Consider the following 26,834-nt stretch of genomic DNA (forward strand, 5'->3'; position numbering starts at 1 on the left):
GTGATAACGGAGCAGTGAGAAAATTTGCTTCAGTGTCTTCTGCCCAGTGTACGCTGCCCAGACTAGAAATGAAACAACAGCCTGGCAGACTACAGGAAAAGGCTGCAAATGAGAAGCAGGAGAGTTCCAGCAATCTGAGATAACTCTCATGTGACTATGGGCATGTTCCCCACTAACCTGTCATCAGTGGGATCAGAATCTGTTTCCTTCTCTGCTGGGACATTCAGGGCTTCAGCCAGCTGTGAATTGCTGTCATAGACTCGATAGTGGATGGGCTGCAGCTGGTGAGCATACCACTTGGGTTTGTCACCAATTAGGGCTGGGTCAAACATGTCTGCACAAAAAACAAGAAGAGCATTAATCAAACTCATTTACTGTGTCAAAGGCTTCATTCATAGTAACACTACCCTCTACTAAGTCTTGCACAAAGGGACAGTCTTTAAGAAGCTTCCAAAACTTCTCCATAATCAAACAAGAAGTAAAATTGATTGGAGGAACAACTCATCAATAGCAGGGCTAACTTGGGAGAAACACATGAGGCCATACATAAAAAGAGAAAAATAATCCTTGAACTAGATTTTCCTCCCCAGCAGGACTAATACAGTATAAAATTAAATCCTTCCCTAGAATGTCTAGTTTTTAAGCTCCTGCATTACATCCAAGTGCAGGAAAGGCAAGATCAACACTTACTATTATGAATTCTTTGGAAAGCATAATTAGTAGGGTTGAGTGACCATTCTCCAAAGTATTCTACTGCCTGTGTTCTGGAAAGCTTATCTGCAAAAGGTGTTTGCTTCGGCCTAGAGGCAAGAAAAGAATTTGCCTGGAAGGCTACCACTGGTCGTGGGAAGAGGCGAAGAGTGCGAGTATGCATTTGGAAACCTTGCAAAACGTTTGGTGAGTTGAAGAATCTCACCATAGCAACCCTAAAAGAAACAGAGAACAATACATTAGATAAAAACACAGAGCATAACAAAAAAGAAGAGAGAGCCCTTAAAAGGTATGCCATAGACAATGTTTCAAACCTTTGAGAATGGTAACCTAACTCTTCTTAGCAAACAGCTGTCTTGCAAAAAAAATAAAAGAAAAATTCAAACAAACTAAAACCCAAGAAATCACTTTGTTCTAATTCACCATCTTAACACAAACACCCACTCAGTGAAGGATATCATTCTTGTTTCTCCTAGCTGAGGTAAAAACTAAGTCTCCAGCTTTTTTTTTCTGTAGTTAAGGTTTGTGATTTAAACTGGGGATACAATATCAGACTGACAAATCCAGGTAAAGTGGATGATGCAAGAAGCAAAACACCTCCTCAAGATACATAGTTATGTTCATGCAGGTCATAGATATGAGATAAACACTGTGATTACTACTCTTTTTCCCCACATGATGCCAAGGAGAATCTACAATAGTACCTGACAGAAACTGTTTCACTCACAGAAATGTTTGTGCTGCCCTCAAGTGCAAACTTTTATGAAGACTCAATGCCACCTTCCTGTTAAGCCTCACCTGGTAGCTACATCGACAGAGTCCACATCATTTCCATAGATCAAAGGGTTGAATTCTGTGGAGGGAGTAGACTGCAAATCATTCTGTGGTCTTCCCAGCAGCAGAGGCACCTCCTGCCCCTCTTGAAACTTCTCTAGATTAAGAATGGGCTGAGTATTCAGGCTCATGCTGGCCAGGGCCTATTGAAGGACATTATGCACACATTAAGCAAGAACAGTTATTTAAGGAACAAATGATCAGAGCTACCCTGCCCTCTAGGCAATTGCAACAATTATGCATGCTCCATTAATTTGTCTTAAACCACCTCCACGCTGAGGCAACAAGCATCTCCAAGCCCTCATTTATGTTGATTGTCAAAATTATCTCCTCAATGCTGAAACAGTCCCGGAGCCAGTCAAGGAGTAGCACAGAATTCCACTTTGCTAGATCATTCATGACATGAAAACAGAGTCCTAACTGGACCACTAGTAGTATGGCACTGCATAACCCTACTGCTTGTAGAGTTATTTCCATGTGTAATTTGAATACATCTTGGGAATTAGAGGCCTTGAAACTTGCCCTTAAAGGTGGCTATTCAACCAGTAATTTGATATTCCAGGAAAATGTGGAGACACCTCTATACAAACATCTGCTTGTATCCCTGAAAACCTCCACTTTGCATATGAATAAAGCCTTCATCTGTCCATAAAGTTACCTCTTCAACCCTCATAAAGTCTTCAAGGAGCAGCACAAGTGGTGAATCAGTCCTGGACACCCAGCCCTATCGTAAGTCTTCCTAATTTTTTCCATTTGCCCACTGAGGCGTCAACTTTTCTCTTAAAAATAAATAAATATATAAAACCAAAACAAAAAAACAAACAACAAAAAAAAACTCCAAAGGAAAAGGGTAAGATGGAAAATTGAGGGGAAAAGAATAAAATAAAGAACCTTGTTGTCAGGAGTGAGCAGCTGTTTCTGAGTGATTGCAGTCATGCTAACCAGACACTGGAGGCAAGATGGAAGATCATATGATAACACCACAGCAGCCCATCAGAGCCAAGACGAACACATGACCACAGAGAAACAAATGGAAGGAAAAAAAAATCTATTACTACCACATATCACAAATGAGAGGAAAATAAAACGGATCACAATATAGACACATCTTAGGAAAGAGGTATAACTGCCCCACCCCCAAACATTCATATCTGGCCACTTTGGAAACTGGCAAGCCTGTTGTCCTTAATGATGCAGCTAAGAACTTTCTGTATCCTGAAATTCATTTATTGACTCAAAGAACCAAAGGCACACAGAAGTGTTAACCTTAATAATGTGGGCCACAATTTGTCTGCTTTGTACCAGGAGCACTCCTTTGCCAATGGCAAACCCTTAATGACAATGTCCATAGGAATACTGAGGGGATGTAAGCTGAATTTGGGTGAACATTCTGAGAATTTTAAATATGTCTTCAAAAAAAATTCAATTTGTTCTTCTTATACTTGAGTTTACCTTTCTACTAGTGAGAAAGTTTTGCTAAATAGTGCCTGTCTGAAATTGCAAGGGGGTGAGGCAGCAGTGGGGGGAAGGTTGATCTAACAAAATTCCAGGCAATACATCACTTCCATCTGTGCTGACAGCAGGTACTGGGATATCAGAGAGGTTACACACTTTGCTCTCCTGGTCTATGAGGAAAGAGAAAGAGCAAACCTCATCACATCAGTAACACACTTTACCTTTAGATACTGCATGCAGCGTGCATAAGGAAAACAGAAATAAAGAGATAAAACCTGCTTGACACGATCAGCCAGGATGACCCAAGCTGATTAATGGCTTAGCAGGACCTGAGAGGAGAGACTGACACTTCACACACAGATCTGTGAATGGAGGGGAAACAAAGATGATCATAGCTTGATGGATCAAGTCAGAGTTTAAAGCCCACATGGCAAACATAAAGGAGGAATCTGGAACTTTCTGTATCAACTGGAAACAAGTTAACCTCAAACAACAATAAAAATAAGAAACCACCTGTTGTGTACAGGGACATTTCAGCTTTACATTCACTGACTTGAATTCTTACCCACTCTAGCAGAAGAGCTGGGCAACACTACCTATGCTACATTCTGCTGAATCTGAGTCCTTTCCCCAAAGTGCATATTACCTGTTTCAGATGCTTTTTCAGCTCTGAAGCTTCTGGTTCTGGCAATGCTGGCAAGGATTCTGCATTTGTGGGAACAATCACCTGGAATTAAGCACAACAACAGACTAAAAATTCCCCACCTGTAGCTCCAAAACAGAACCCCCAGAATCTCCAGCACTCCAGTCACCGAAGAATAAAAGACACAAAGGTAAAATAAGAAAAAAAAAAAAAAAACCACAGTCACAGACACCTGCTCTTCAGTTCTTTAATGTTGTTATTGTTTACAATATAATAAACAGTGGAGTTACTTTATGATTTACCATAAAAATGAGAAGTTTGAATCAACCCCCACTTTCCATCAAGTAGATGATGTCATTCACATTTTCCTTGAATTAGCTTAGCTCATACCCTTATAGAAAGTGAGATACATAGCCCCACTTGAATCATGACAACATGTGGGAAGGCTCTTAACAGACTGAGTTTCTTAGGTAGGGCTAAAAGCCATCTGACAATTAGTCAAGAAGAAAGTTCTACCATTTGCTTAATGATTTACCTTCTAATAATATAGCCAGATCAATTAACTGAAAAAGGATGTCTAATGCAAAAGACATGGGGACCTTGAGACACAACAAGGAATGGAATCCTAAAGTTTAAGATGGGAGTGGCAAAGGCAGACTGAGGCCAGGCATTACTAAATTCTCAGTGGGTACACTGGTGACAGTACACAGCTCCTGGAAACAAAGCCTCAAGTTCTTATGGGTGCCACTTACCCTGTTGGTATCCAGGTCAATAAGCCATACATCATCAGGCATTTTAAAATCCAGTTTGTAAAGGAAGAAACTTGCTGGAACACCAATGATATAAGGTGTAGGGGCTAGAAGCAACTGAGAGAGAAAGACACACTTTACTAAGGAAAAGATCTGCATTTGATATCGCCATGTTCTTCCCAAATATTTATTTATTGACTACAGTATGTTTTTAGAAGCAATGGAAGCATTAAAAAAAAAAGAAAGAGAAAAGAATAAAAGCTCCTGCTCAGAAAGCCTTAATTTTCATCTAGGAGAAAATACATTTCCATGTCCCATCTTACATGTCCCAATCCCATCCAGGACATAATTTACATGGCTACAGAGCTCTTTGAAAACAGCTTGCCATGTCTATCATGTTCAGAGTGGGAGCTTAAGTTGAAAAGCAGGAAGTCATGGATGAAAACATCCTCAGCTCAAACTGAGTCTGTGCCATTGTAAATAGGCACATACAAGGACTTTACCCTTATGCTTGTAGTGGTAATTCGGTTTCAAAATAATAACATCTCTAAGAAGTACAAGATAGACATTTTTTCAGATGTATGTGGAAAACTTATGGGGAAATTCAGGTTGCTTCTAGCAAGAGAATGAGCAGAGGAAAAAGGTTTACATCAACTAGGCAGGTAGCAGCTTGAGACCAGTGGCTTGGGAGGCTAATTTATTCTTTTAATTTAGAACTGTTGGTCATCTCCAAGGAGTGGCACAAGAACAAATCTGCAGCATCAGTTGCAGAATAGCACTGAAGTAGTAAGACGGCCTGAATTCTATCTTTCCAAGCAGACTGATGAGCTCCTGCAAAGAGCTGATTATTAGCAAAACCCAAGCTCCCTGATGAAGCTACACAACACTTCTTACTTCTGAAATTGCAGGCAACAGTTTCTGAACTCTGAATTAAAGAGCCCTCAAGCACCCTTAAATATTACTCTGGACCCTCCTCAACAAACTTCAATACTCAGTTTAGAGGGGAGAGGGGTAAATATCATCATAATATTGTCAATCTATGGTTGTTCAGTCTATTGTGTGTGAACTACAGCTTTGAACCATTCTATTCACTAAGCGCGGTCTGAAGATATCCTACGTAAGTGGTGTTGCCTATGATTTAAATAGTCATACTCAAGCAATGTCCCTTGCAAGGTAAACTTTGATACAATCTCTGAGAAGCTGGTGAATGAAAAAAGGACTACAACTATACGAGTTTTAGACATCACAGAAACATCTCTTGTGAAAGACCAATAAAGGAAAAATATGTACCTGTTCTGCAGAGGCCATGCAGGTGGGAAGCAGAGGGATCACTGGGAACATGTACTCCAGTGGGTAGATCATGGCCACAAAGGCCATCACAGACATTGAAAGTGCATTATAATCTCGGGACTGCAACACAACCTGCAACCAAAGAAACTCCCATTAGCACTGCAGCAACCATTCACTCCTAATACTCCCCCTGGGTGTATACAAAGACCACAGATTTTGTGATCTCCGCAGACTCAAATTCAATGGCTGTGAACTGCGCAGCCCTCCATTAATCTGTCTCAAAACAAGCTTCAGGTGTTTTTTGAGTGAGAACAGAATTTTTCAAAACAGGAACCTCAGAAGGAGCTATTTATTCCCCTCATCCTCCACAGACAAAGTTCATTCTAGGCAGTGCAGAGAGACAGCTGTTCTACACATCCGGCCTACCCTGATTTTGTAGAGGGCAGAACTTCCTACATACTTATCAAAGATCAGTGATCTTCCCTTCTTACCTTATGCTCCAGAAGGATGCAGGTCAGCACCTGCAGGCAGGCATCCACTCCCAATAACTCCAAAGGCAGATGTAATGGAAAATCTACCAAAGTGAAGCGGGATGGATCGGGAAGAGCAAAGGTCAAAGCTGGCTGCAGCTCGTGTGGCAAGACTTCCACGTCCACCCGCTTCTGCCCAGCAACGGGCATGGGGGAGCGGAGCAGCCGGTATATCCAAGCCTCAATCTCCCGCAAGTCATGAAGCAAGGCGCTGGACTTCTCTTCCACCAGGAGGGAGCCTGTGAAAATCCGCCACATTGTGTCCCTGGACAGGGAGAATGCCAACATTAACACTCCAAGAACTTCACTTGACAGTCATTCCTTCCAGAGAAAGGGCAGATCCACCAAGGGTTGAAAGAGGCAACTAACAAACCTTTGATCACACAAAGGAATGGAAGATTTAGCTACCCTCCAACAACAGGAAGACAGGCATTTAAGCTTACTGACACATCCACAATGTGAAGAAGAATAAATCTTCCTGTGGCAGGAATCAACACAAGTATGTCACTTCAGACTTCATTCACACATTTAAAGAATTCAGTCAGGTCCAGATCTCTGAAGAACTCTCATCACCCTCACGTTAAAATTCAGCAGGCACACAGAATACTCTCCTATCTCATCCAGAACTGTAGCAGATTGACTGCAAGACTCTGCTTCTAGCAGTCTACAAGCCTTTGCAAGAATAGAAATTAAACCTGAGATAATAAAAATATGCCACATCCACGCTCTACCAGATGTTTTAGCACGATAAAATACCCAGCATCATTCTGTCCTAAATTGCACTGTATCATTCTTAAGAGATTAATAACCCATGGGAAAAATGGATCTCTTTCAGCTAAATCTCTGAAAGCTGTGTAGAAAACATTTAGGCACCTTAGCAAAACAAGCAGCAAGTTCTCCACACCCTAAACTGGCAATTTGCAAACCTGCAGCTCACAGACAGGCTGGCAAAAAAGCATGTACAGCTCAGGGCCTTCAGGGCTCAAAACTCAAAACTGGGACTGACAAGGGAAGTATAGAGTCTTGTTCACTTCAGCCCTTTACCCTGTAGCACAATGAAGGCTGCAAACCTCGCGTATTCATGCTCCAAAATAACTTCAGCCCGATAAATATCTTGAGTTACTGTAACAGATCCCTTAGAAAGTATGGGTTCAAATTGAAGGTTCTATCTTTCAGTTCATAACTTTAAAAATAAATAACTAAAAGGAAAAAAGATTATGACACTGGAGGCTTCACAAAGAATAATTAGAGAAATTTGGATGCTCAAAATAAGGGCAATTTGAGATTACACTGAGTACATGATACACCTCTCAGGAACTGTGATGCTTCTCATCCTCCACTCTTCCTTCGGCTACTTGTCATGCATTAGACATTAGGCTACTAGGAGATGTGCTCCACTTTTGCCAGCTGTAAGGATTCAGTTTCACCTTTATTCTGCCACCACTTCAAAACCATTCTACTTTTCCAGGTCACCACAAGAAAATCCCATGGTAATCAAATCTACTGCTTTACTTTTCCCAGAGATGTATGTTCAATATTCCTTCTCTTGCCATCCTCATCCATCACTCAATTATTTTCTCTAAGAATTATATCCAATAAGAGCAAACTTTTCAAATACCACATGTCATTCAAACACCAAATTGAGGAAAATCATTAAATTCAGTGGAGTATTTTTCCTCGGTAATTATCAGGCTAAACCAAGTGACAAAATAATATTCCTTAACACGTACTTCCACTGAGGGGAGAAGTTTTGCTCTGACCAAATAATTTATTCTCCATCAGTGGATTCAAGTCATAGATCTGCTGATGCAGGAAGCAGTCATACTAGCCCAGAACAGTCTCCTAGAACTATTCCAGGGCAGTAGCCCAAGAAGTAGGCCACTGCTCTATGAATAGAACATATTTTCCATTTCATGCAAAACATAAAGAGCTTACAAAGATAAAAATTATAATAATTATAATCCTGTAATTTTTTGATTTTGACAAGTCTAATTTGGAGTGTACCAAACTACTTAACTCACATAATGTACTATCTCACAGTCCTGTCCCTCAAACTGTTGAGATAATCCCCTGCTTCTCCAAAGATTCATTTCATACTGTTTCTATTCAGTTAGCACATGAAAAAAAGAAAACACCATCCTGGAAGGAAGGTTTCAGGCACAGTAGCACAGATACACATCCTTGACTGAAATACATAAAGATACTGGTCCTTCCAGTGCAATGGCTTCTGCTACATACTCAATGTTACAACAGCAGATACATTAAGATTCCTACATTATATTAAATATACACCAAGTTCCAGTCAATTTATTGTTACCAACAACCATTCCTATGTTTCCTAGACAACCACTTTGTTTTCTACCTCTCTTCCCACGTTCCTTCAAATATTGTACTTTGACCTATTTCAGCTGATCCTGCTTCTCTAGTCTTTTCTCTCCCACGCTGAAGTTTAGACTGTTTCATAAGCTTGTTAAGCACATTTCCATCATTTCCCTCCTGCCCCAAGTAGAAATTCTCTCTGTTATTTCTTGGCTGCTTCTGATTTCCCAGAGAATCAGTCCTGACACATACTGCCACAGAGTTTAAATGCCAAAGCAACAGTAACAGCATGAGCACTCAGCTGCAGCCCCCAGAAGGGTAGTGCCTCCTCAGGCGCATCAAAAATGAAAATCATACCAGATTACAGAACCAGAGAGAGACGTTTTAAAAGAATTGTTATAAAAATTTCCTTTTCCTACTCTGAACCTGGGTTAAAGCAGTGAAAAAGGCCAACCCTTGGTGCTTGGCTGCTTCTGCAACCACATCTGCAGCCACAATTTACCGTGCAAATAAACTGCAGCACTGAACACAAGCAGTAGGAGGAAAAGGTTCTTCCCTCTCAACGTACCTCTGCACCCCACGTGGAATCCCCAACTTCTTGCCCAACAGTCTCTCACTACAGCAGTCCACAAGTCTCTTGAGGGTGTACAGACACTCACGGAAGGTGGAAAAGAAGGGATAATGACTAAGGATGCACAGAGAAGTGAGAGTGCTGTTCCGGGAGCGATGGCTGCCTTTGGCCAGGCGCTTACTGCGCGGGGATCGGTTCACGTCAGGGGTAGACTCTGCACTGGGAGCCTGCAGTGAAGAACCACTCTCTGAACTCTCTGTGCCCACTTCCTCCTGCGGTGCTGATGCATCCCCAGGTTTAGGGACCTTCTGCCCCTCTCGAGCTCGATGTCCCCCTGTGCCTTCTCCCTTCTCCTTGGGTACTCGCTTCTGGAAGGAGCGGTAGAAGTTGACGCAGATTCCATAGCGAGTGACCCCCGTGTCCTTGTCTGTGAGGGTGAACACGAAGGAAGTGTCATCACGGAAGCTCATGCGCTTCTGCCGCACACTCAGGCATCCTTCTGGCTGGCAGAAGAACACAACATCGGGCGGGAGAGGAAAGTCTGCGTGGTCTTCCAGAGGGTAACGCCGCAGCAGTTCAGGAGTCTGAGCAACACTGTCGCTGCTTGGGTGCCTACAAAAGAAGCAAACAAAAAAACCCATACATAGGTGACTAATAAAAAATATTTTTGGGAACTTCCTACTAATGTGTCAGGAGCCTGTGGACTCAGCTTCATCTTTGTTTCCTCTCTTCCCTACTATCCAGGGAAAGTGCAGCTTCTCATTCACTAGCCACAAATCTCACTTCCTAGCACAAGGCAGAAAGGTTCGGTAAAGAAGTCTAAGTCTATACAATCATTAGTAAGGAGCCTGTTCAAATCTGATTAAGAAAAGGCTTTCCAGGAATATGTTGTTCCCAGGAGAACACTGTATTGTCATGTTGCTCTGACTTTGACTTTCAAAATTAATTTAACTGCACAGATCTCTGGGCAACACTTCAGCAGGAAACACATTGTCCCTCTCCAAATACACAGTCAGAGGAAATGCTCCTAGATTTCAGCCATTTATGAACACAATGAACAATTAAATGAGAAATCTAGTATCAGCTCCTAACTGGGAAAGCAAGAACTTATATGATGAACAGTAGAGGGATATGGACCTCATCCTAAAAACACTTTCATTAAAAAGTTCTAGCAACCACACAAACATACGTGTTTCATTTTCAGATTGGGATTTAAAGTGTAATTTTTATATAAACTGTATGGTAACATGCACGGCTATTTACCACTGTGACTCACTAATCTTTGGACCACAAATCACTACAGAAACAGAAGACAGAAAGGCAATACTGTTGTTTCCCAATTTTCCACTAGAATCTTTCAAGATATTATGCTTTTGCCTATTTCAAAATACAAATGACACTTGCTGTTCTCATATAAGAGATGTGAAAAAATTCAAACAAGTGGTAATAGAATGTTCACAATTTACAAAAGAAAATTACTGGTGTAAATAGCTCTGCTGACTAAATCTTCCAAACTAAGATTTTATTTAAAACAAGTGAAAATGCTTTCATAATAAAACTGGTAACAAGATTTATACTGCCTGTGAAGTAAGATACTAAAATACTGTATGAAAAAGAGAAACACTAATATGATTTATATGTTAATGGACACAACTAATGCATCATTTGCTGAAAAAGAAATGTCAAATAATACTGGCACTATTTAGAGAGTCTATTTGGCAGCAAATGGTCCAAAAAATTACATCAACAAAGTACAAGTGCATGTATCACCACTTCATGCCTTTGCTGTAATATTAGCTACAAGGACAGAGTTTTCGCAGACACTGAGAAAGTTTGAACCCAACAGTTGTAAAACATATTGCTATTTGTGCACAGTGGATAACAAGATGTAATAGTAAAGGCCACACGGAGCTCCTAAGGGCTTTGTAGGAGAGGCTCTTTCAGTCAGCCCCATCTTTCAACGTAGGCATTTGCCAAAGTGCCAAACAAGACAGCAGTAGCAGCCTAACCAGCACGGGCTGGCAAAAAGCAAGAGAACTGTAGGAGTCCAGAAGTGATAGTAGCAAATTCCTAAGTGAGAACATCAGACACTATAAGCTTCACTGGAGGAGGCAGTTAACATTTCTCCCTCCTCTTCCTAATTGGTGACACACATATATAAAATTTGGTTGTTTTTCTACAGGCAGTACAAAGTAAGAAGTATTAAATTATTACAGTATTCGGTCCATAAAATGCAATAATAAAATAACTATTAGTCAGGATTATGTCATTTCCTCCACTCAGCCTATTTAAATATTGCATTCAAAGTATTCTGAAAAGAAAGCAAGATGTACAGCAATAGGCTGATGCACATGAACCACTGATATTTAGAAATGAAAGCAAAACAAACTTTGGGATACACCCATTACTTAGAATTTGCAGAAAGCTGCTGCATAAACTTTGAATAAGAAAAAAATAACATTTATTGAGCACCTATATGTTTGACAAACAGAACACATCAACCCTGCATTTCATACAAGCTTTATGTAAATATGCATAACATTTTATCTATTAATAAGACTTTAAAACCAAAAGGCATTCATGTCATTCCTGTGAGGATAAATAAGTATTAGAGGGAAAACAGCCAAGTAAAGCAGGTTTCAGCTTTTTTTTTAAACTGAGTTTAAGACTACATTTCAAAAGCTAGAAAAGAAGTATTATTCTACTGCTAGCACATTACTAGTAATAAAAGTAGTACAAAACTTGTATTTTACTTGTAATTAGCTTTCAGTGTTTTCAATTTGTGAATCCCTCTGTTCTGATGCCAGTAGAAGTAAAGTTCAGACATGTAGTCTACCAGAGAGCAACAGCTAAATTAGCTTTTCTTAGCCACCCTCTGCAGACCCTTGAACAAAAGTCTAAAGACCACAAGTTTAAAAAATTCTGACCACATCAGTATCTTCCAGGAAGTGCCCTGGCTCAAGCAGGTGCTCCCCTAGGGGAGCATTCTGCACACATTTCAGACAGTACTTCCTAAGCATCAGAAAGGCTTCATCAGTGGATGCAAGGCTATTTATCTCCACTCTACTGCCCAAACAAAAGCTCTGCTGAGACTGTTTCACATTACCTGGCTCCAATGATCACAAGATAGTCAAGTAGCCGAGAGCAGATTTTCTTTTTTTGCACCATTGTCCTTGATGCCCCTCCCTATGTCATCTCAAGGAATTCCTGTTCATTGATCCAGTGGTCAGTTATCCCATCAGCCGTGATCACTGCCTTGGGGAACAGAATCTGCTTGGAACTGTCTGCCAAGTCCAATCTAGAACCAAGAAAAGCAAGAGTGTCAAAACCAGGAACATCCAATACATACAAGAAACTTAATGACCTTAATTATATTCTCAAAAAGCCTCAACGTTTGGTGCAGTCTTGGTCATCCACAATCTCTATCTTCATGAGAATAAAAACACAGTCATATGCCCACAAAAGCAGAGAGATGAAAAGCACACCAAAAAATACAAGAGTATCTCAAGAATTAATGGCTGGAGTCAATCATCTCGACTTCAATCATTAATTCTTTGGTTGAAGAAAGAATTCAATCAATTCACCTGAAATTCCAACAATCTTAGAGGTCTTTTCCAACATAAATGATTCTATGATTCTGTTCTAAGGGAAAATACAGACAAACAAAGCTGCCTACCACTGGCACAGAGCTACTCATTAAATTGTTTGTGTGCTGCTTAGGCAAATCCATAAGATCTCAAGAGTGCTTGGGAAGAAAGCTTCAACTGGCAAGACTGAAAGAAAAACAATACAACCTGAACTTTAGCTGTGGGATAAACAGAACAACTAAAGAAGGGGTAACACCAGAAATTCAATTTGATAAAATGCATCCCACTATTCCAAACCTGCAAATGGCTGTCAGCAGGAATGATCTCCACAGTTCCCAAAGACTGTGATCTCTAACACTTTTTGTCTGAAGATACAGAACTGCAGTTCTACAGAATTGCAGTTTGCAATAGCAAAAGTGCATCTTGTAAAGCATACTGGGTTTTTTCACTTACTTCATTCAGTTCCATTTATCTTGTTTAACTTCACTCCTTATTCTTGATACCCATGCCTCCTGCAGCTAATTTCTCTGAATACTTCATGATAGAAAGATCCTCTTAATAAAACTGAGATTATACTGCAGTATTACTACTTGTCAATAATTATGCTTAATAGATATATAGAAAATCATTCTTTCCAATGCTATCATTCATAGTTCACAGAATTCATGAAACAACAGGGACAAAAATAAAGTTTTAAAAAGGAATACACTTCCACATTACAGTGTTCCCTACAGTGTTTGAAACAAACCTGAAAACAGAAACTTCCGGAAATTGAAAGGTCTCAGAAACTCTAAAAATCAGAGATGCTCAGAGTATGCTAAAAGTTTACTGAGCATTCCAATGATATTTTATATTTAAAAAATTGAATTGATTGCTTTCTGGGTCATATCCAGAATAAGGTTTCCATTTCAGTTCATGTTTACACCCTAAGGTCATCACAGAATTATTATTACTATACTAAAATCTTTCAGTTCTGCAGCATAAATGTTTAGATTTTATTTGTATAAAAGTATAACATTTTTACTAACAACATCAGCAAATCTCAGCAAGATCAGGTAATTTTCTTGATGTTTCCTTCATTAATTCATAAGCTCTGCTGAGATGTGTGTAATTTTCACATCTCAGAGTCACATTCAAAGTCCATCAATATAGCTGTTTTTTTGCCAGTCCTTCACTCTGCAAGAACACAGCAGGGAAATTTTATTCATTAGCCTTACAAACAGCAGTAAGAACACAAAAAAATTACAATAGTAAAAACAAAAAAGCACATATACAATTTATAAAAAAAGATCATACTAGTCAGTAATTATTATTAAAGGAATAATAAACTGAAAGAAACTTTAAACCTCACATGTAAAAAAATCCCACATTTTGTGAAACTGTGGCATGTTTTTAGTAGATCCTCAACTATAATCGCTGTAGTGGCCTAAGTAACAGCAGTATGAATTATCTTCTCTGAGCAGCAATATTGTTGTAAATTATCTTCTCTGAACAATAGAGAAAATACAGACACAGGAAGCAAAGTTTCTGTTTCTACATTTTAATGACATGATTGAAAACGTAGAATCTGTCCTGGAAAAGCTCTTGATCCTTAATATCCTGCAAATATCTTGGCACAGAAAAACTCAAGAGGAACAAGATGAAGTTGGGATATCAAGTGGTCCTTTTTGTCTTCATTTTGAAGAACTAGTTTATATGCTTTCTTTCCAAATGTCTTTCCCCAGATCTCCTTAAAGAACAAACTGCTCAGTCACAGACAGGGGCATAGCAAGAAGCCATTGCAATTCAACCTAGAAGTACAACTTCAAGGAAATTCTGCTACTTAATGGTAACCAAAGATGTTTTTCCTCAGAAACAGAGGCTACCCAACCTCTCAGTGAAGGTGGAGAAAATACACTGTTTGTCTTATGACTGCAATTCCTTACACATTTTTCCCACAGCTCCCACAGCAAAGGATTTAACAAGGTATGCATTATGAAGGTCCTAGAAAACATGAAATTTCAAAATATCTAAGCAGACAAGTACAAAGAACATAGGCAGGGCTTACAATGTCCCTGGAATGACTGAAGCTACATCCCACTGACATCAGACACTGAAGTTTGTGTCAGTTTTTGAAAAAAATATCTGAGCACTTTCTGTGATTTCTGCTTTCTATTGCAACACAAGTACAAGGGAGACCAGACTGATGCAGATGTTGTCCCAGGGCTTCCAGAGCCACCTTTATTGATTTACTACATTTAACAACAAAACAGTTAAAGTCAGACATAAGAGGACAAAGGCTCTTTCTGGGAAGATGATTTATTGTTGGATTGGAGCAAGAGGTAGAAGAATTAGAACCAAGTGTTTTTTGCTTTCCTCTATTCAATCTCTGCCTTCTTCAGAGATCTAGCAATGGCTGATGGCAGCACTTAGAAGAGTATTGCATCAGCATTTGTTTGAACTCATCTTCCTACTCCTGCTTGGAATCAGACACCACAGTTGATGATGTGTATAAGGCAACACAAACAGGCATCCCAGTCCTGCCTCCCCCTCCCCGTCTGCCAAAAGCTTGCTTTCAGGCCAGTATCATTCCATTCCCTGTGCTGGCAGAAGAGTTTGTGCAGCTACAGGGCAAAACCAACTGGAATTGATATGGACTAAACCTAACACCCTCCCTTCTTCTCCCTCACCGCTTTTGTTTTTACAAGGTTATCGTTTTTACTTGGTTCACCAAGTTCCCCACAAATGCATGTGCAGGCACAAAGAAAAGGTAGGAGAAAGCACTTAAGAGAACATGGAAGACTTGACTGAACATAATGTGATCACAGAACTACAGACAGCACCTCTATAGGCAATACAGAAGTAAAGTATTTTCTTTCTAAGAGTTTTCCTATAATCCTTCCAATATCTCCTAGATTTTAGAGACTAAGTACATTAGGACAGAAATAGATCAAACAACCAAGAGATACTTCAGTCTTTCCTCTTTCATGTTGGTATTTGGCCCTGAACCAAGATATTATCTTGACTCTGAGATGGCACAGGTTTTGACATATCAATGTCAAAGCCTCTTCTCTCTCTCAAACTGCTTTAACTTTAGGTTGCTTTCTCTGAAAAGGTATTGTACAGTGTCTTTTCTCTTTGTAAACATATTGGAACCAGCCCTTTGAAGGCTGAATCCTCAAGCAGCACTTGAGAAGAGACTTCATATTATTTCAACTCTAGAAAAGAAGAAAAATAGAGAAGTGAAGGCCTACCACAGAAAAATACTGCACTAACAGATCACGTCTCAGACAACACCAAAATTGAAATAAGCACTTATATGGATGGTGAATGGGTTGGTGAGAACTAACACTACCCACACACTGTAGCAGCTGTCAGCAATACTCACTAGTAAAAGTTAGCACTGTAGCCTAGGCGCAAAGACAAAAGGCAAGAACCAGCACAAAACCACAGCTTACCAGTAACTCGAGACACGAAAAAAGTGTTCAAAACAACGAACACATCTATTATTGGCATTACTCTGCATTTCAAAATTCCCCAAACACCCACATTTTAGGTTGTAGCACAACTTCTTAGATGACAATCTGCATGGTATTCTGCAATTTAAAGTCCTCCCAGAAATAAAAGTCTATATAAACAAACACACACACTCATGAAAAGCACCACAGCACACAATGGATAGGGCAGCATAAAAGAACCACAGCAGACTTTCTATCAGTTTAGAGTCATCTGTGTCAGAGCCATGCCCTGCATTAGTCCAAGTTGAGTTGGAACTAATGAGTTGTGCAGTTATCCTATTTCATCTATCCCTTGGAGCCCTCATTCTTGTTAAGAGTCTTCTCATTTGAGACACAAATCTAGAGGAACAAAGCAATTTAGTCTAAGAATAACAAACTGTTAACACAACCAGTGTCACTGTATGGGGTCTGGCTGAGATGGAGGTCATTTTCCCCACAGCAGCCCTCCCAGTGATGTGCTGTGTGCTGGTAACTGGCTGATAACACATCTGTGTTTTGGCTACTGCTGAGCAGTGCTGGCACAGCATCAAGGCTGCCTCTCCAACATCTTACCCCCAGCAGTGCTGGGGAGTATGCAAAGTCTTGGGAGGGGACATAGCCAGGACTGCTGACCCAAACTGACCAGAAGGATATTCCAAATAACATCTGCTCAGGAAAAAACCTAAGAGAGAGGAGGAGGAAGGCAGAGAATCCATTATTTTAAACATTTATAATCTGGAGCAACCACTAAGCCTACTGAAGCTCTGCTTCCCAGGAAATGGCTGGATAGCACTTGCTTCTGGGAAGTAGATAATAAAATTTCTTGGGCTTCTTTAAAACTTTATTAAACTGCCTGTACTTTGACCCACAAGGTTTTTTCCTGCCCCTGTCCTGCTGAGTAGGGATGTGATAAGAGTGACTTGGTGGACAAGTGGCATCCAGCCAAGGTCAACCCACCACACTCACCTGCAGTTGTTTTCCTCACACAGAGGCTTCCAGCTTTGATGGGCCAGGCTTACATTGAACTGCATGATGCCTGGCAGGTATTTACATCATTGCTTGCAAAAACGGTATGAAAAAAACAGATTACTTTACAACAGGAAGGTGCTAAGCCCTGTTTTCCTTACAACTCTTCCATGCTTTAAGATGGGACCAGAAAAGCTTCTCCTTTCATTATCTCCAGCTTTTACCTGGTAAAAGGACATACTGCACAGTTCACCAGTGCATGGATACCTTTAGAATATACATCAGCATCATACAATTCAATTTTTACACTGACTGAATAAAGAGCATACATGGGACATTAATTTGTAAGATAAAAAAGCGGAAATTGTGAAGGAGATAGAAAAGTTACAGGACAGAAACCACATAAATTACAGTTCACTGGAATTTCACCTTGTGAAAAACCAAATTTCCAGTAACGCCCAAAAGGAACTAAATTTTTAGTTTCCTTGGAACATCCTGAATTTCTATTTACTCTCAGCTAACTCTCAGTCTGTACTGAGTTGAGCCCTAATAGCCACTATGCCTGACCCTAGTGCATTGTTTTCTGCGAACTCTAGGCTCACCAATCGAACTAAACTGAAAGCTGAAACAAACACAAATAGGCCAGGAGTTTCAATGCCCATTTTGGGTTGATTTATATTTCTTTTTCTCACATCACACACCTTGACCTATCTGTTAAGTCATGAGAAATAGGTGTGAGTACCTCAGGATTAGCCAGCCTCGCCTGTGTGGGCAGGAACTTCATTTAACTCACTGCTGAACTGGAAACAACATGGTTTGAAGCCCAGTATGAAATGTTCATGGTAGCTTTGTCTTTAGACATTTTAATAATCTTTATGGAATATTTACCACTGAAAATTTGGTTGCTTCTTCTTCCAAGTGTGTTTCAAATGTTGCCAGACATTCTCTCTGGTATAGCACATGCTATTTTTGCTTCTACTAAGCTTTTAAAGAAGCAGATAGGCAGTATTCTTTTTGCATGAGCCATTTTTCATTTCCTCTGCTTAGCAGCTATATAAAACACTGCTAATAGTTTCATATTTTAAAATATACAACATTTTAGGAAGCTCATTATTGCTATTATCCAAGTACTACGGTGTTTTTGCTAACACAAGAAACAGACAACAGCAGAGATGAGAACACCTCCCGTTCTCCAGAACCTGACAGAACATGGAACAATTTCTAAAATCTGACCTGGATGGACTTGCTATACTGGTGCAGCTGCTTTGTGTGTTACCATGCACCTTGGCAAGGCAGCAGTGCATGCCAAAAGTGTGACTCCTAAGAAGATACTTGCACTCTGGAGGAGAAAAGAAAAAAAAAAGCATTTTCAAAGAATTGCAAGCATACCTAAACAGACAATGGCATATTTATCTAGTAGGGCTAATCTATAACATAGGTATGGTTCTGCAAAATGCCTAGGGGATAGTTCCAAGCGTAAGAAATCACCCAGCAGAGAACCAGACTGCAGGCAAATTCTAAAAGCATTCGCCCTGGAGCACATGCATCACTTCAATCAGTAAAAGTTGCTTACAGGTAAAGCAGCAGATGCACCCCAACTATTTCCACTTTTCATCCACCAATAGCTCTTGAGGGAAAGGACAGAGCAAACCAGATAAAAGAAAATTAAAGAATGAATGGGGAAAACAGGTTTTGACAACACAAGAAGACTTATTTTGAAGGCCTTCTCAATAACTATAATAATTAAAATATTTCTTCCTTTCCTACTAAATAATATTATCTCTTTGCCTTATGAAAATAGAACTGACACAGCCATTCGTCTTTAGCTTCCACATTAGTTTTTGAGAGCAAAATGGAAGTAGCATGGGCAGGGTGCTGGCCGACAGACTGAAAATGACCAGAATCACTCCACAAACCGAAGTATCATGCCCCGCACGACGGGAACCTTTTTGCAGTATCACGGAGTGAAGCTGGACTGATTCAGGTTCCCGGTTGCTATAGTGACAGATTTCCCAGTCCTTGCCATATGTTGGCCCTTCAGCGTTGCTTCCTCTCTCCTCCCTGCTTCAGCCAAAAGCTTGGCTAAAGCAGCCTGCTGTACATGCAAGATCACGCAGTCACCACACATGCACATGCTGTGAAAACAGACCCACAGGTAATCTGATTCAGATCAATCACCATAGCAACCCAATCTTTTAGTCCCTAGATCTCAGCCTGTCGGGTATATTTATAGAGCAGCTGCAGCGCTCCACCCCCTCTGCTCCGCCACCAGAGCTCCCAGCGCTGCCCACACTGCCAGCAAGCTTCACCCAGACGCAGGGACTGCCTGGAGTCAGCCTGAAGCAGAGCCCTCCTGGCAGCTGCAGGCTCCAGGCCAGATGACAGCGCAGTATCTGCAACATGCTAAACGCCTCCCAGCCCGTGAGCTTTCCATATCCACGAGTACTACAAATCAGGAGGCATTCTTGCCCACGCCAAGCTGAGTACCAACCACAGCTGACAAAATCTGCTCACCCAGGTACCCACAAGATGCTTCCACAGACATGCAGTGCAGGCACAAAAAGAACGTGCCGAGTGTGCTAACGCAAACACACAATCCTAACTGGAACTTGCAGGCAGCAGCAGAAGCAATGGAGAGGTTCCAGCAGCACCTGCCCCACAGAGCCACAGCTGCACTCACCAATAGCACCTGAAAGCCATGAAGAAAAATCAAGACCAGGGTTTGAATGGGCAACAAGAGATAAGCATGTCAGGAAGAACAGCATGCAAATACTGTTATCCATTTTATTCCATTACACTCTTGAGGAAAACCATAAACAGTAAACTAATGCAGGAAAAGCACACCCTTTTATAGTACTCTACTTCCTAATAGGAAGGAGATGACAGATTTTAGCCTCAGCCACAGGACATTTCACACACTTCAATTTAGGCTAAAGACCTTATTCTCCTCCCCTCCTTTACTATGTGAAACATCTCTCTCATGATCCTTCCTGGGCAGGATCATTGTGCAGGGCACCACTCACTACAGAATCATAGAACAAATTCTTAAAAACCCTCTCCCAATCTGGCCAGTTCTCCTGCTCTACACTGCTTGAATTTAAATTCATCTTTTATTCAAAAATCATCTCTGGAGATTTATATGAGAGAACAGTAACACAAGGCCAACTCTTTTGAAGTCTGTCCTTTTTTGCCCCTCCTTGTGAAACATCACCATCACAAAATACAAGAGCCTTCTCATTTTCTCTACCTCATCAGCTTTTCACTGGTCATCAATTCTGCACTCAAACATTTTTCAAGGAGTGGGGGCGGGAGGAAGGAAGGGCAAACCAAAGCCCACACAATGCCCCCAAGCCAAATTAGCCTCACGCCACCTGCAACCACTACAGTATTAAATTTTTTTCCAAACTAGACTGCTTTTGGCATGAGCTTTGAGCTGAGAAATGCTGGTTCTGCTTCTGAGTTCAGACCCCAGCACCCACAAGATGCTTCCATTCCCAGCCCTCTGCTGGGAATTTGAGCAGTAGGCCACAGTTCCCATAATGCAGGCACCAGAAGGTTTTTTTTTCCAAAAACCAAATAGTGTAAATGTACAGCCATAAAAAAAAAATAACAAGAAAACAACAAAGCATGTGACATTTGAGAGAACTGCTGGATGCAGCTGCAACTGCTAAATTATTCAGTGTTTCCCTCACCATGGTGCCTCCCCCAGCCACAGTGAGCATCTCTGGGCCAGGAGACATCACTCATGGCACCAGCATCACCAGATACAGGCACATTCAACTGTTTCCTGGAAATCACTCACACAGACAAATGGGATCCCAACAATAAATTACAGCCATTTGTAAGACAGAGGAAGGGGAATGCTCACAACCAGTGTGAAAACACCGAAACATTGTTCAGGATAATGTGAACCAGAAAATAAAGTACTTTAAATAATCCAGTCATTTGGCTGTTGTTAGCACCTCAGAACTCAGAGCCCCACATCTGTTTTGCCTTGTGTATTAGAAGCACTCAGCCTGTCTCCCCACAAGTGCCACCTGCTTGTTATTTCTTCCCTCTACACACCTTTCCCTTCTCTTCATCAACACTGTGAGAGATCAGAAATTCCTACTCTCAAACCAATCCTGCTATTAATTTTGTTGATAAGTCATAGTACCAGCTGGTCAAAACTGAAAGGAAATAAAAGAGACAAACCCATTTTCTCTCTACAAGAGCTCTGAGGTGTGAGAAGCGTGCGTTTGGCAGACTCACCCCCACGTAAACATTGGGGGAAGCAAGCTCAGTGTGAAGAAGGGACAGGAACTGCCTCAAGTGACTGCTGGAGCCAGCAAATGACAGAGCAAGGGCTCCCAAGAGGATCTTCTAGACACTGGCAGTGGCAGTCACCAGGGCAAAGGAAGGAGGGAAAACACCACCCTGTTGGGCAGGTCTTAAGACTACTAATGAGAGAAGGGAGAATGCAGGTGGCCTGGGGGACAGAAGCAGCGTGCCCGGCTCGTGGCTCTAGCAGAGCAGTTTAACTGCTTATCAAGAGGAAACACACAGCAGCAGAGTGGCTCAGCATTTGTGGCTGCAGCAAATTTTGGTGGGTACTGGTTTTGGTTCTTAATTATCCGTATCACAAAAAGCACTCCTCTCCTCCCACTAGCTGATGACATGGAACAAGCAGAGGCACAACTCCTCATCTGCTGTCACCAGAGCCTTTCCAGAGCAAGGACAAGATACCCAGGCAAGAGGAGATACAGGGAAGCTGGTGTCAAAGCTACAGACAAGAAGGTGATCAAAAGTTTTACACTGACATTAGGAAATTCAGTTAGAATATAATGGGAAGCAGGACACAACCAGGGCACTGATCTTGCAGATGTGACAAAGTAACAGGATATGAAATAAAAGGCTGCTCTGCTCAAAAGATAACACACAGTTCCCAGAGGTCATCTGATAACAAATTTCACAGTAATGTATCTTTGTCCCTTGTACAAAAAAAGCAAATGTTAATTCCCTGATTGTCACATCTGTTTAGAGATCAGTTACAAACAAAACAAAAAGGTGGTATCTGACAAACATTACTGGATACATCAAAAGCAACACCAATGACCAGCTCTGTTTTGAGGAATGCTGATGCTTTGAAATAATGAAGGCTGTAGTAGAAACAGGAAACCATAAAACCTTGTTCCTTGCTGCTACACTGATGCATTATTTCTCACAGCAATCCAGAAGCACAAGTCTCTTATTTAACTGCAATGTCTGGGATCACAGCATGAGAACTGCCTCAGCTTAGGTAATTCAGGCATATGCAAGTAGCATTTCCTATTTCTAAATCCCTACCAGGGTCCTGCTAGTAGCAGCGATCTAAAGTGAACACAACCTCTCACAATTTTGTGCTTTCTGGGCACCAACAGGTACAACCTCCCCATCTGGGAGTTCTCCAGTGAAAAGATACTTCAGACCTCCTCGCTGTACATGGGTCAGTTCTTCAGTTTATTTGGTTTGGGGTTTCAGCTGGTTATTCTAGTTCCAAGACAGAAATCATGAGCATGTTTGTCAATAACCAACTGTATTTCCGTGTTGTTTGGACAGGTTTAAGGAGACCAGTGACAGAGAATCTAGCTGCTCTAAAATTATTTTCCAGCTCAAACAATAGAGCAAAGACCAGCTGAATTATACAGGTTCAGCTACAGAGAGTGAGTAGTAGGTCAATGGAAGTTTTTCATAGCTCTCAAGGTAGAGAAGGAAAAGCAGCAAAGCATTATGTCCTCAAAAGATATATCACAATTATTCCACAGATTAACAGATTATCCCACTAAAATACACTCCTTTCTAATTGATGCCTCATGATGCTCATTTTTATTTCACTTTGTTTCTTCTTAGGTCACTGACAATGCTTTCACTTTACGAAAATTCATATCTTGAGAGAGATGAAAGCTCTGTAAACTGAGGACATGATATTAATCTTGCATATCAAGCTCTTTCTTTTTTACTAAATCCTTTCCCCATTGCTGAAAATCCCTAATCAGAAGCTGTATCTGTACTTTCTACCAGTGCACTGAATAACTACGTCAACTGGCTGGAAATTTAATGCAGTATGTCTTAAATGCAGGCACAACAGGGCCAAAGGACATGGCAGGAATTCATTTGGGTTGTAACATATGCATTGCCTGTCTCCAATTCCTTCCTAATGGAAAGCAAGTGGACCATTCACCTCTGTACTAAGTTTTAACATAAAAGTATAAATTACCACCTTGTGAGCATGATGGCAAATCCAGTTAAAAATGACAGTGTGAAATGACAGGGAAGACACAGTATTTTACACCACTTGTTATCCCCTCTCACATTCTAAATCTCTACCAGTATTTCCCCCCAAAAAGAAAGCAAATCATCTAACAAATGTATCTGGAAAGGAGTCTCAGAGAAAACATACTCACTGGAATGCTGGAAATTAAACATTTTGAAGAAATTTAGTCTCTTAGAATTTAGCAGGACTTGCGACTTTCTAATTTAGTACTCAAAAGTTTTCATAAATGTTTGGTTTTTCAACAGGCTCACCAAAGAAGATATTAAATAGATCAGACTGAATATTTTGACAGAGGTATGCTTCATATACCGTGCCTATATAGAACCTGAGTATTTGATATGGCTTGAGAGGGGAAAAGCTATAAGTTATGAGCCTCTATACCCCTGAGCCCAAGGCAGATAAAATCAAAGCCAACGCTAATTTAATTCAGGAAGATAATATAAACAAGTGTTCTAGAAAGGCCTGAAATGCACTGATGCTTCTACCATTTTTACTGAGCCATCAGCCCTGATGCTCTAAAACCTAAAAAGATACTTTGGCTAGGTGGGCAAGGATTACTGTTAAAAATCCTCAAAATTTTTACTCCTCTGACCCCCAAATCCTTCTAAAACAGACAGAAGTTGGACTCAATACTCTCAGGCACATGGTGTGGCTCTTGGGGATGGTCCTGTGAAGGGCCAGGAGCTGGATTCAATGATCCTTGTGGGTCCTTTCCAGCTCAGCACATTCTGCAATTCTGTGATTCATTACATACACACCTTGTCTGCTTTCAAAAGAGTTACAGAAAGGTACCATGGCTAAAGAAGAGGTTTGCCCTTTAGTATATATTTATGCTTTTCCACGAAAACTTTAAACTAGAACCCTTTTTTTTTTTTTTTTTTTTTGCCAGTTTCCACACAGCCTTTCATTCACCACCTTTCACAGCTTTGGCATATAACACACATCCTAGAACTGTGTCTTGGCCATGTTATGCACAACACTCTTTCAGTGAGGACACTGTTTTCCTTTTTTGTCCATCTAGAATTAGAATTGTTTTAGAATTAGAATTGTTTTAAAGGCAGTAATATGAAAAACAACACAGTAGGACTCTGAAGCTTACAGCCTGAAACCTGTTAATTTGGTAAGAACACAGGAGTCCAGACATGTGATACAAATGCAGCACCACCGGATAGGCAGGTGCAAGATCTTTTAGTGAGGACAAGGCTGTAGTACTCTCCTAACAAAAGCATTCTAGAGATTTGCTGATGATTTTGCATTTTGTTAAACACACAGTAAGATACTTAACAAGTGTGCATTTAATTACAGCGTCTATTAAATTGTGTTCAAAAGCTGTGCATTTTCTAACAATACAACTGTAAGGCAAAAATAGTATTTTATAGATGGAATGATCTATCAGTTCTGCGTTACATAACACACTGAGAGGGGATGGCCAGATTAGATCCTGTAAAAACTGCATTTTAGCTATGTTGGATGTGAAGTGCTCTCTCAGATGTGTCAGGACTGCAGCTTTTCATTAATGCTGAACACAGCAAGTGCTTCTTGTGCCCAATCCAAAACAGTTGCCTAGGTCCAAGCAGTATTAAGTCCAAAAATAGAGACACTTCCCAAATAACCTATATTTGGATGACATTGGTTTGATTATGTGACCCTCAAGATACACCATAATAAATCTTCCCTCCCCTTGCTTGTGTCTACAAGTAGCATCCTTTTTGCAGATAAGCAATGGTGCAAGGAGCACAGCAAGGACACTTGAGAGCACACCAACAGAAATGCTGACCCAGAGTCGCACTGGACTAGAGAAAATGGCTGGCTTGTCTAGGGAGAGCACAACATATTGCCAGATGACACTTCTACTCCATCTCCACGGGGCTGCAAATTTATGATGTATGTTATTTTGCATATGACTGAAAACAGCGTGGTATATGGAGGAGTTCAGGGAGAAAGGGAGAGAAGAAAGACGGGAAACAAATCAGGTTCCTTCAAAGCTTATCATTTCTCAAAACACTTCTTTATCGTGACTCCACACAAACAGTGACACAGACCAAGCTTTCTACCCCTCCTCCACCTGACCATACAAGCGAGCAACACAACAAGGTGGTGACACCCATTTCTGAGGGGAAAATGCATTTGATTTATAGTCGACTTCATAAGAAATTGCCCAGTATAAAGTGGATTTCCTATTCTATTGTCTTGCGGAGTAACAGGATCTGCTGTTTACAAACCAAGGAGTAAAAGCACCTTTCCAGTCACATTACCGCGGCAACCCCTTCACACGGCTGCACGCCTCACCCTTTCCAAGGAGTTCTGTCCGCCCTGAGCCGCCCTTCTCCCTTCCTTCGCTATCCTGCCCGCTTCCACCGGGCCGGGAGCGGGGAGAAGCTTCGGGTGCCGCGGGACCGCGGGCGCTGCGCCCACAGCCCTGCCGGGCAGAGTCCCCTGCCCGGCCGCCACGCCGCGGTTCCCAAAGCCGCCCGGTGCCGCCGAAACCCACGAGCGACCCCGCAGGGGCTGCTGCCGCTCCCACAGCGGCCGGCAGCCCCCGGCCACAGCGGGACACCGCGGCCCCGCCCGCCACCGGCGCCCCGGGACGATCGAGCCGAACCCGGCCGGCCCCGCTCCCGGCAGCGGCGGGACACCATCCCTGCCCGCCGCCGGCCGCGACCTTGCGGAAGGGCTCGCTGCTCCCGAGCATCACCACGGCGACCGGCCGGGCGGCTGCGGCAGCGCTCGGGGCGGGCGGGGGGGACCAGCTGTCCGGGTGCGGGTAACCGCAGGCAGCGCTGCCGGCCGCGCTCCGCGCTCCCCAGCCCGACCCACACGTCGGGTCGGTGGGGCGGGCTCCGCCTGTGACATGTGCACGCACCCGGCCGCCTGCGGCACCGGCACCGGGCCCCGCCGGCCGGGCCGCCCCGCTCACCTGCGCCGCCGCCGCCGCCGCCGCTCTGCGCCGCCCGCCCAGTTCCGCATCGAGCGCCGGCGGCGGCGCGCGCCACCGCCGGAGCAGGGGGCAGCGGCGGGCGGAGCGAACCACTGCAGCAGGGCGGGGGGAGCCGCCCGCCAGCCGCCCGCAGGGGGCGCTGCAGCCGCGGAGGGGCAGGCGGGATTGAGGCGGAATTGAGGCGGGATTGAGGCGGGATTGGGGCGGGATTGAGGCGGGACTGGGGGCGGGATGTCAGGGAGCCTGGAAGGAAGAGGCTCTCCTGAGCAGGCTGTCGAGAGGAACCGGGAACACTTCAGCCGCTTGAAACATCGAATTGGTGCTTTCAGACCTCGTCCTGGCAAGCAGCAGCTGAAGCTCCGCAACAAAGCGCGGCTCCACACGGACAAGAACACGCTGCCTTGCAGCAGAGACACAGTGCCTCTGTATTGAGCTATATACTTGCTGATTTGCTAGTAGCTTCATAAGATTAC

At 42.2% G+C, this 26,834-nt stretch overlaps 1 protein-coding gene across 39 annotated transcripts in view; it reads right to left on the reverse strand.

The window, feature by feature from the left end:
- MADD (MAP kinase activating death domain) overlaps window positions 1–26,477 on the reverse strand; it is a 68,846-nt gene extending 42,369 nt beyond the window's left edge. For 23 of the 39 annotated variants that reach the window (XM_030274219.4, XM_030274215.4, XM_032748759.3 and 20 more), the window contains exons 1-11: window positions 26,341–26,477; window positions 12,209–12,400; window positions 9,100–9,714; window positions 6,174–6,477; window positions 5,683–5,814; window positions 4,396–4,509; window positions 3,647–3,727; window positions 2,437–2,493; window positions 1,510–1,688; window positions 691–926; window positions 178–334 (exon numbers count right to left, since the gene is read on the reverse strand). In XM_030274219.4, the coding sequence (XP_030130079.4) occupies window positions 178–334; window positions 691–926; window positions 1,510–1,688; window positions 2,437–2,493; window positions 3,647–3,727; window positions 4,396–4,509; window positions 5,683–5,814; window positions 6,174–6,477; window positions 9,100–9,714; window positions 12,209–12,270 (1,937 nt within the window). In that variant the 5' untranslated portion in view covers window positions 12,271–12,400; window positions 26,341–26,477. Of the gene's footprint in view, window positions 1–177; window positions 335–690; window positions 927–1,509; window positions 1,689–2,436; window positions 2,494–3,646; window positions 3,728–4,395; window positions 4,510–5,682; window positions 5,815–6,173; window positions 6,478–9,099; window positions 9,715–12,208; window positions 12,401–18,364; window positions 18,477–26,340 lie in introns of those variants that run through there. The other 16 variants (XM_072929941.1, XM_032748762.3, XM_072929940.1 and 13 more) reach the window with 2 other exon arrangements.
- Between the last annotated feature and the right edge of the window lie 357 nt (window positions 26,478–26,834).

Source organism: Taeniopygia guttata, chromosome 5 (genome assembly GCF_048771995.1).
Source record: "Taeniopygia guttata chromosome 5, bTaeGut7.mat, whole genome shotgun sequence".
In the NCBI taxonomy this organism is placed as follows: domain Eukaryota; kingdom Metazoa; phylum Chordata; class Aves; order Passeriformes; family Estrildidae; genus Taeniopygia; species Taeniopygia guttata.